The sequence below is a fragment of the Cimex lectularius genome, unplaced genomic scaffold, assembly GCF_000648675.2.
Source record: "Cimex lectularius strain Harlan isolate CLEC.00 unplaced genomic scaffold, Clec_2.1 scaffold57, whole genome shotgun sequence".
Taxonomy (NCBI): domain Eukaryota; kingdom Metazoa; phylum Arthropoda; class Insecta; order Hemiptera; family Cimicidae; genus Cimex; species Cimex lectularius.
Window position 1 is genome coordinate 384,767 of NW_019392642.1, and position 11,058 is coordinate 395,824.

Genomic DNA, 11,058 nt, shown 5'->3' on the forward strand with positions numbered 1-11,058 from the left:
TCCACCCCACTTGCTTTATTTGTTAGTGCAATCCTATTACTTTTCTTTCCCACTATATTCTATATTAGAAGAACTGAACCTATGAATTTCAAATGAAAGTTTTGAAGAAAAAAATTATTTAACCAAGGCACATTTAACTTTGAACTTAATTAGACCCATGAAATCCTATTTCGAAAAACAATGAACAAAACTTGACAGTTGATTTATGGCTTAGGTGTAAAACAAAAGAAAGAAGAAAAAACAGATACATTTGTATACTTATTTATTTAATTGTTTCAAAGCTGTTTGATACAGTTCAGGTAAAACTTTATTTATTTCGGTATGTACAAGTTGATTTTTCTCGCCCTCTATTTTCTTTTTTCTCGAAGATTCTGGTGATAGGGGTGGTTTGAGTCCACTAGTCATCTTGTATATTGCACATGTTGTGTCACAATCTCGTATCACAATATTGAACCTAAAAATTTCTAAAAAGTTTTATAAAATATTTAAAAAATTGGGAGAAGCATGCATGAAATAAACGGAAAAAAAGTAGTATATTTATTATATTCCTATTCATTCAAATTCTGAGTTCATATGAAGCCACAGTTTAAATATTAAAATCTTAAATTGTTAAGTGTTAATTCAAAATCCTGAAGAATGCTTTAATTATAGCCAAAAGCTTGACGAAGAATTGAGTTTTCTTCCTAGAGCCCTCACATCTGATCTTTTCAAACTAACTATACAATTATTTATCTTTTGTAGCTAATTATTATACATCATTTCTTATTTAATCTGTAGAATTTTTTATTAGAACTATTTTTCTAAAGAGTATCTAAGCATTTTTCTTTCTATAACTTTCAATGACACATGAAGCATTTAGGACACCAAAAAATGTTTAACATGCGCAAAGCAATAACAGAATTTTAAAAACTTGCTTTTGTACTTCTCCATTTTCGTTTTGGCAGATGGCTTGTCTAACTTTTTCAATCCAAGATGGTGTTATATTTTCCTTAATAGAAATAGGAAGAAAAATCTCTTCTTCCTTGTCCTCCACAGCTTTTAAATATATCATGTTCATGTCCATGGAAAAACAGTGTTCTACTGTTTCAAAATTGTGTACTGAAATATTTTCATTTGTTTTATTAATTTACTTTTATGTTAAAAACGAAAAATAACTGACCTTCGCACAACTCCATATAAGTTTGGAATGCTATGAGGATGTTTGTATGGTCCGAACAACCAGAGTTCAGCATTTCCTTAAGCTATAAAACACAATAAAAAAATGTATGTGAACTAAATTGTACAATTCAATTCTAAATTCAACTGTGAACAGTGCAAAAATAACTTAAAAATGTATGAAAACTTTTCTTCTTTTCAGAACAAGAGTTAAGTTAAAATTAAGTAATGTTCTTTTCATATACAGTGAGTAACTTTAACTTTCAGACAAGCTGTCCCTTAATTTAATTGTGGGCTAAGTAAGGGAAAAACGCAAGTTTCATAAGGTTTTTATTCATATGTGATTCTTATTAAGGTATAAACTAGTGCCCAAAAACAATAAAACCATATTTCAATTCAGAAATATAATTAAATTACCATGTTAAAAAAGCCAATCAATTTTTTGATGAGACCGACCTGCTTAAAAAAGATTAGTAAATATATTCCTTGAGCTTTAATATGTTATATTCTATCCTTTTTTTCCCACAAACTTCCAAAATCACAAACATGTAAACATGTAAAATGGTATGAAGAGCATAAATGCAGTACAATATATTTCTATTAAATAAAAGCATGTTATACAAAATACAAATATGTTCAAAATAAAGTTGAAATACACAAGAGTATAAAAACTGAAATAATTTGTTTACATAAAATGAGATTTGACATTTCTTTAGCTTAAATTACAATATAAACAAGTTATTAATCTTGTGTTTTAAGTCAACTATTAATCTTTATACCTTATTAATTAAATTAAACAAATAAATACTTTTTTTTCAGTGTATATCCCATTGTGAATTTCCAACTCAAGGCTATTAGCTCAATCCCTAGAGATAGTAAAATAAAGCTTTTATGTGGTTGTCCGGAAAACAATAAGTTTATGGTTATAAAATAAAAACAATTAAATAAATGATTTTAAACATTTTTTTATTAATTAAAATACCCTCCATCACTCTCAATACATTTTTCCCAATGTGTGTGTGGTAACGTCTCTACACTCTCTTAATAAAAATTTGAGTCTTTTTTATTAACAACTCTGTAAATGCGTTTTCTAACGACTTTTGACCTATAAAGTATTTCATGTTGTAAAATGTTGTCCAGATGTTTGAAAAAATGGTAGTCAGTAGGCGAGAGGTCAGGAGAATAGGAAGGATGAGGCAGAACCTCATGTGGCAGTGCTTTGTCGTGTAACAGAATCGGCCTTTTCTGACTTATCAAAGATGGCTTCAGTAATGTCAATTTATTTTGCATTGCTTTAATTTGAGAACAATACATTTCGACATTGATCTTTTTGTCAGGATTCAAGGTGTAGTAAATCAGTCCAAATAAAGCCCACCAAAGCGTCACCATCACCTTTTTAATGAGTCGAGGGCTTTGTAAGATTTGGTGCTGCTTCTCCTTGTCGAGCAACTGTCCGGAACGTCTGATGTTATCGAAGATAATCCACTTTTCATCACAAATAATAATTCTATCAGAAAACATTCGTTTCTATTTTGGCAAAGAAGTTGCCAAACTTCATAGTGATGATTTTTTTGGCGGTTGTTGAATGCAAGACACAATTTTTGAGCTTTTTAACCAAAAGGCCTTAAAGTGGTCAGCGATGGTCAATTTGCTAATTGAAAGATTCTCTGCTAATTCTCGAACAGTTGTTCTAGGATTTTCCTTGATCAAAGCTCGCAGAACATCATCATCTAGGGAAGGAATCCTTCTGCGACATTTTTTGTCTTCAAGGCTCTTAGGCTCTTCTCAAAATTTCTTAAACCATTTCTGCACCATACTCTCACATATACTGCTATCGCCCCAGACTTCATTAATGTTTTTTCCATTTGTTTAAACATCTTAGTATAGATTCATTTACGTTTTAGTGGTCCATTGACCAAGTTACTTCTTTCAATTAATTATTCTTTTTATGTAAGGTCTTGGTTGAGATAAAAAAGTCAGTGTCATGAGCGGGATTCAAACCCACGACCTTCGGCTAAATACGCTGCTGCTCTACCACTTGAACTATCATGACTTTGATCATCTCGGACACCAACTGTCCATCTCAACCTACAACCGTTCGAATTTTCCCTTTTTTTGCCATTTTCAAATGTCGTGTAATCAGGATTGGATTCTCAGCGAGTTATGAAGTGGCCAAGGGGAGCTGTTTATGAAGTGAAACTTCTTTTACTTATTAAATATTCATTCATTTACGTTTTAGTGGTCAACTGACCAAGTTTCTTCTTTCAATTAATTATTCTTTTTATGTAAGGTCTTGGTTGAGATAAAATAGTCTAAATAGTCCTATCTTAATGTAGGCTGAATTATTCCCAAGTAACGAAATGCTTTGGGTCAACAAACATTTTTGTTTGGAGAGAATCAAAAAGTGCTGACATTCGTACAACAGAATAATCCATCAAACATAAAACATTTTATTGTACAGAGGGGTAGTTGAAAGAAAACACAGAAACCCTCATTATTTTCCGGACAACCCGATACATCTTCATCTGTTTTCCATTCAGGATTTGGTGGTTCAAAAGAGGTGGTAGTCTGAAGAAGCAAGGCCAGGTTTTTGGTTTGTACATGGAAAAGCATACGACTGGAAATTGTCTCGTTGAAAAGATAAAACATCCAATTGACTAATCCGGGTATCACTTCTCCAAACCAAAATTCCAGGATAGAAACCAGTGGGGGGAAAAAGAAAAAACAAACTTTGGGAAGAAATGTTGAAAAGCATAGTTAAATGCAAACAGCAGAAGTGATTTAAATAGTGAATTTGTTTAAAAACTTGTCCAATTAAAAGTTAAAGGGTACTCACGATTGGGTGGGCCAAAGACATTTTATTTATTTTTTATTTAATAAATGAGAAATAAAATATATTTTTTCTTGTTTTATGTCGAGGCCGTTATACAGGGTGGAGTTGTGTTGCCGCCTCGGCTTTACATATACACTGTAAACATAAGTAACCTTCCAGTGCCCATAACCTTGGGATATCTACAAATTATCTCCTAAACGTCAAAACGGGCATTTTTTGCCTTTAGTCCGCAATTCCTTCGATATTCGACGTCTGCTCACTTCAACACGAAAGGACTGGAAACCGAGCGTGCATTTGCTCCACATTTGTCCACGATAAATGTTGACAATTATTTCATGCTTTAGAATGTTATGGATAATAACTCCCCACTGTACCTGGTGAGTTCTTGGTTTTTGTCATTGCCCCTTTGTGTTCCCTTTATTGCGGCCAGTTGACACTTGACTCTTTTAAGGCACACCAAAACGGAAGAAATGCAGACAATCACATGAAGTTGAGACAGTACGACGCGGCAGTCGCTTGTCACGTCAAAGCGTCCGAATGGCTCTCTCAGGCGATGAACCTCACCAAGTACTCTAAGGCCCTGGAATCTTTGCAGCTTCAATACCAGTACCACCTCAAGCAAACTGATTTGATCAAGTAATTTTTTCTGTCGCTGAAGCACTTTTTGAAAGCATCCGATACGACTGAACCGCATTAAATGCGTACAAATTCATTTTTAAAATATCTATTTTTTTTTCAATAATATTTATTTTTCAATTTTAATGTGATGTATTAAAGTTACAAAGAGACACTGACTTTTAATATAGTTTGTTGATGAGCGCTGCTCATTGATAAACCTTACTCGGGAACTTTAGATTACGGACAATTCAATTAAAATTATTTACTTTTAAACGTATGTATCAGCTTGTACAAACAATCATGATTTGTCTATATGATATTTAAATGAACAATTATACAGGGTGATTCGCCTTGCAACAAACAACAAACAACTCTTGCAACAAAGTTCATCAGGTGCTTCTATGCCTCAAATGCAACAGAAAAGTTTGTATGAACTGTGGTCGATTCCTCAACCCTTTCGATGATATTCAACTTTTTTCCTTTTTTTTCAACTATGATTTCTTGAATTATTCATTTTTCGGGAAATAAAAAAATAAAAATTAAAAAGAAATGAAAAGAACGTTAACTTTCTTTCAAGAAGGCACCCCTTATTGTAGAACTTAAATTTAATTTTTGGTTTAAAAAAAAAATTACAACAAACCAAAACACTGAAATTTTACGCTAAATGAAAAAAAGTTGTGACAGTGAAAAAGGGGGATTTATGTAGTAATTAAAATTTTTGTCCTGGACAAAATTTATTTCCCAATTTTAACTCAAGAAAAAGGCTCAAAGGGAAAGAAAAATTAAACAAGACAAATGACAATAGGCATAGCAAACAATCAATTTTAGACAAAATATCTGTACTAAACAGAGTCAAAGAAAACAAAAGAACAACAGTACAGATCTAAATCCCAACTTTAACCTAATGAAAAAACACAAAATAAGAAAAATTCAATGTAATTTGGTTGTTCACACTAAGTTTATTGTCTCTTTTTTATGTATTTTGTTTGATTTTTACATTGAATTTTTCTTTAAAATTAAAAATTAAATTGAAAGTTATAGAAAGGTCTTCTTAAAGGAAATTTAACGGTCTTTTCAATTTTTCCCCTCAAAAAATGAATAGTTCCAGAGCTATGAATAGATTTTTTTAATAGACATTTTTGTTTTTGTATGAAGTTGTTTTATTTTTGTTTGTAGTTCATGTTATTTGACAAAACTTCAAAACATAGATATGCTAAATTGATCTGCTCATCTTTGCCAGTTTGAAATGTTAGATGAATTTAAACATTTCTTTGCCATCTTCAGACACACTGAAGATGGCAAATACTGAAGACGGCAAATAGCTGAAACGTGTCTGGCAAATCAACTCGACGTCATGATCAGAAATGACCAAACTACCAAAGAATTAAATGTATAATTTAGTGTGTTCCATCAGGTAGTAAGATAAATATAACAATTAGTATGGTGAAATGCTTAATCTGACAGACCGAAATAATTGGAAATGGCCAAGGTACAGGTAAATCACCCCACAACCTTGAGGAAATTTCTTTTTAAATCAGGGACATGTTTGTTTTAGTTTGTTTACCCATAGGTTTTTAATTGTTTGGATGGAATAAAACTAGCACAAATAATAATTTACGTTGAAACATAGATCATGGATATTGGCATGTTTAGAATTATTTCTTAAAACTCAGTCACCTATTCACATTTTTATTGAAATGTTTTAACCAGTCGGTCGTTTCCCACATAAATAAATGTTGTAAATAACACAAATTTGCCTGCTGTGCCAAAACCCATTTCTTGATAGAAATCAGTATAATATAATAATATAATCATCACCAATTACATTTTATGGCATTGAGTGTACTTTTGCACTCATTTTTTATTAATGTATGTAAATACATAGTGGTTTATTGTAAAAGTACAAAAATAAAAACTAGATACGATTATTTCAGTGCAAAAAAACTCAGGCAAGAAATTCAGCGAGAGCTTTTAGAATTAAAAAAACGTAAAAGGATGGAGAAACGCAGTTTGTCAGTAATCGAGCAGAAAGACCAGGAATTGCAGATGGCGATCTTAAAGTGAGTACCCCGATGTTAAAAGGGAATTCTAGATTGACAAGTATCAATTAAATTTCAGAACGATTGAAGAAGCGGACTCGCTTTTAGGGATGCTCCGCCCAAAGGCAGATAGCGATGATGGCGAAGACAAAGTTCAAGAATCGTCAACAAGCTTCATGAAACACCCCAAGGATGAAAAGATGGTGATGGAGGAGCTCAAGACCGTCAATGCCCAACTTCGTTTGCTTATCAATGATCTCATTAGCCAGCTCGATGCCAGCCGTCGTGAAGTTGAGAGTCTCAAGACTAGGCTGAAACTGTATGAAACAGAAGCAATACCAGACCTTGCCCCCCTCGAAATGCCTCATTTCGACTATTCCACTTTGTAGAACAGATGCTGTGATAATGTAAAAATTCCCCTACCTTTTTTGCATTTTAACATTTTCAAAAATGCAGGTGGAATCTTAGAATAGCACAATTTATAATTACTGCAGGTTTTTCGAAAAATTGATGATTGTCTTTTTCTTAAAATAGATATGTTGCTAGCGTTTTTAATCCTTCTTTTTATTTTATAGTCGTTAGGTCTTTTTGAAAACTTTTTGAACTTATATATATATAAGTATTCCAATATGCTTAATGGTAAGAAGACATCTTTATTTGGCATTTTGAATATAATGTAGAGCTATTAAAATATAGCTATTTTAATTTATAAGATTTTTTCCTAAATGAGCATATTTTGAAATGTGCACTCTTGATACTAATGTTTTATTTTTATCAATTGATATACAAGCTTAGAATATTTGTATTATTGATTGTAGTTTGATAGTATCTACTTTTCTTGTGTTTAAAGTTATGATAAAATTTGTAAAGCTTTTTATTGATTTCCCATTGTTCATTCTTAATAGAAAAGGGAGTCAGTTTAATTTGTAAGGATTTGAAAAAGCAGTACTTATAAATTTTTTGTTAACTGAGAAAAATAACTGGAAAATAAAGTGAGAATTATATATTTTGTAAGTTCTCCTTCTTTTTTGAAAACTCTATTTTATGCAGAGTTAGTTGACAGAGTAAAGTATATTTTCATTTAAAATAAAATATGTGAGTAGACACAAATGACCGTGGTTTATTAATGTGGCCATTAATACAACCTTGTGATTTAATTAATTGTCTTAGACGTTTTACACTGGAAAAACTGTATATTTCCATTTGTATTGAAAGTTTACCTAATATTTAAGTGACCAATATCTAAGTGGCTTGATTATGTAATACAACAATTTCAATCAAAAAGTACACCACTTTTGATTTTGTTGACAAACAATATCATATCTGCCATATTATGGTTTTTCATATTTTTGTAATTGTTTATTGTGAATGAGTGCAAACATTGTTTATCTTGTACATTTGGAATAAATAATTTTAAATTTTTGTTTAATTTTGTAATATTTTTTTTATGTTAAGTTCTGAATGGTAAATCTCTCCACATATACAAAGCAAGCATATTTAAAATTATTAGTATAATTTCAGAATGTTTGGGTTTTTGATGAATGAAAAGAACACATGCTAGTTTTTATACTTTCAAGGCATAACTGGCTTCCTCTACATAATATATATGGTACATATAATTTTCCTTCAGTAAGAATCACTCTTTACATAGAAATAACCAATATTTGGACTACATCCATAAACACATAAGTCTTATTCTATCATTACTCTCGACACCAAATTAATAAAATATGAGTAAAGTAATGCCTGTCAAAGAACATTAGTATACCCTGAGTTCTAGAAAGCACCCCCAGAAAGTGTTCAAAGTTGATTTTTCAGCGTACTATAGGAAAAACAATGCATCACCTGCTTATACTTGAATTTTTTAATTTTTAATTTTAAAAAAATCTATATAAAAATGAAACAAAAGAGAGACAATAAATATCGTGAACAACCATATTATGTAGAATTTTTCTATTTTTTTGTGCTTTTTTATTGGTTAAAGTTGGTTTTACAATTTCTGCAGTCCCTGTTTAGTGTAGATATTTTGTTTTTCTGCTTTGGTTGTTAGCCATTGTCTCTTTGTGTGTTTTATTTCATTTTCTTTGTGCTTTTCATTAAGTTTATGTTAGGAAATAGTTATTAGATTAACCCAATTACCCTTTTTTTCACACCACCACTTTTTTTCTCATTTAGCATAAAATTTCAGCATTTCGGTTCAATGTAACTAAAGAAAATTCTATTCCAGTGCAAAACTTTATAAATGAAGTTTTTTTATGAAATTTGACAAGCTCTAGAGAGAATTTTTTCAAAGAGGTTGGAAATTTAGTTTTTTTTACTAATTTTAAATTTACCAGGTTTTTAAAGATTTAGTATTTTTTTATTTTTTTTAAGAAAAAAAATTTACAATTTGTCTATGGGTTAATTTACCTGTACCTTGCCCGTTCCCAATCATTTCATTTTGACAGAAGTAATTGGGCATTTCACTATATTAATTGCTGTATTTATGGGATTGTCTCACAATCTGATGACCATAATTAATTATACATTTAATTTATCAGTAGTTTGGTCATTTCTGATTGTGACGCCGAGTCAATTTGTCAGACACGTTTCAGCTTATTGCCATCTTCAATGTGTTTGAAAGTGCAAACAAATGTTTAAAGCATCAAACGGGTCAAATCGGCAAGGATGAGCAGGGTATTTTTCAAAATAAATGAACTATGTATTTGCAAAAACAAAAACATTGAACAACTTTTAGAAATCAGTAATTCAAACTTTTTCAACACTGTTTTCCACTATACAGGGTGATTCACTACTTGTACGACAAAGTGGATCAGGTACTTCTACAACTTACAGCAAACAAAAAGTATGTATGAAATATGGTCCGATTATCAACCCTTTCGCAAATATTCAGCTTTTTTTTAACTATCTTCGATTTTCATCATAAATCTACTCATAGCTCTGGAACTACTACTATTTTTGAAAAAGTTGTCCTGGAGAAAATTTATATCCCAACTTTTACTTAATAATAAAGCACAAAAAGAAAGAAAAATGAAACGAGACACATAAAGCAGAAACAGTAAACATAGCAAATAACCAAATTTGGAAAAAAATATCCACCACTAAGCACAGTCAAAAGAGAACAAAAGAACAACAATACAGAAGTTGTAAAACCCAACTTAGACCTAATAAAAAAGCACACAAAAAAAATCAATGTACTTTGGTTGTTTACTGGCTATTGTCTCTTTTTTATATGTTTTTTGGTGTTTATTGAATGTTTCTTGAAAATTAAAAATTAAATTGAAAGTTCTAGAAAGGTTTTATTTTATTTCATTTTTAAAACTTTCAATTTAATTTGGTGTTTTTTTCTTACATTTGGCGCATAGAATGTGCTAGTGAAGTTAATGCATTAATTAGAGAGACACCCTTGCATTACAAATCTAATTGAGGATATTCTGCCTTCACCCCCTCCCACTACACATTCATGCCAATAAATACATTCACATGTTAGATACATAAAACTAACTGTATTAGATAGTAACAATTCATATGAAAAGTATGTATAATGCATATTTCCATATTTTACTTTATATTATTTCTAATTAAAATTTTTAACTGAATACAATTACACAAAGTATGCACAAAATGCACTTATTTTTACTTACTTGAACAATATATTTTTAATAATTGTTTTCTAATATTATTTATTTAATATTTTAAAATATGTTATATCAATTTACAATGTGCAGTGTTTAGTGACTGTTACGTAATGATTATTTGGAAGTCGTGAGATATCGTCTGGTGTGACATAGGTTTTAGAAAAACGTGTGGTGATTAGTGATCGTTAATCGATATTTATTTAGAAATCGTGAGATGCGGTCTGGTGTGATGTAGGTTTCAGAAAAACATTTTCTTTATTGAGATCATCTTCAGGGCCTGGGATTTACAAACATTGTTTATATATTACAATTACATTTTGGATGTGGAAAAGTGAATTTATACAATGCAAAGTATATTTTTTTATATTCAATAAAAGTATTTCTACTCACTAAGTGTTTGTCTTCTGTGTAATTGTGCCATTCTTGTCTGTCATGTTGAGAGCCGTGAGAATTTTTAGTTTATATTATTTCTAATTAGAATTTTTAACTGAATATAATTAAAACAAGTATGCACAAAATACACTTATTTTTACTTACTTAATCAATGTATTTTTATATAATTGTTTTCTAATATCATTGATATAATAGTTTAATATATTTTATATTAATTTTCAATGACAATTTAAAATTTTTAAATTTAATAATGAAAAATGTAATGTTTTTTAGGTATGTTTATATGAAGCATTCTTTTAAACTATTTTCTTACTTATATTGTTTAATACTTAAGTAATTTTTTATTTGTTTTCTCTGTTCTATGTTTATATTGTTATATTTT

The 11,058-nt window shown here is 30.2% G+C and overlaps 2 protein-coding genes across 3 annotated transcripts; one reads left to right on the forward strand and one right to left on the reverse strand.

Annotated features, from left to right (window-relative positions):
* Positions 1-245: 245 nt before the first annotated feature.
* Positions 246-4,118, reverse strand: LOC106661962. 2 transcript variants are annotated; one of them, XM_014385744.1, is made up of 4 exons: positions 3,992-4,118; positions 1,160-1,241; positions 915-1,098; positions 246-454 (listed from the first exon to the last, which is right to left on the reverse strand). In XM_014385744.1, exons 1-4 carry the CDS (start codon positions 4,010-4,012, stop codon positions 259-261), a joined length of 483 nt encoding a protein of 160 aa, XP_014241230.1. In that variant the 5' UTR covers positions 4,013-4,118; the 3' UTR covers positions 246-258. The 2 variants fall into 2 exon arrangements, with proteins under 2 accessions (XP_014241230.1, XP_014241231.1); XM_014385745.2 differs by having other exon boundaries at positions 340-464; positions 3,992-4,107.
* A 17-nt stretch (positions 4,119-4,135) lies between these two features.
* On the forward strand, positions 4,136-7,848 carry LOC106661961 (nuclear receptor-binding factor 2-like). The gene is made up of 4 exons (XM_014385743.2): positions 4,136-4,365; positions 4,440-4,624; positions 6,541-6,666; positions 6,725-7,848. The coding sequence occupies exons 1-4, from the start codon at positions 4,339-4,341 to the stop codon at positions 7,032-7,034; spliced, it is 648 nt and encodes a 215-aa protein (XP_014241229.1). The 5' UTR covers positions 4,136-4,338; the 3' UTR covers positions 7,035-7,848.
* Positions 7,849-11,058: the final 3,210 nt, after the last annotated feature.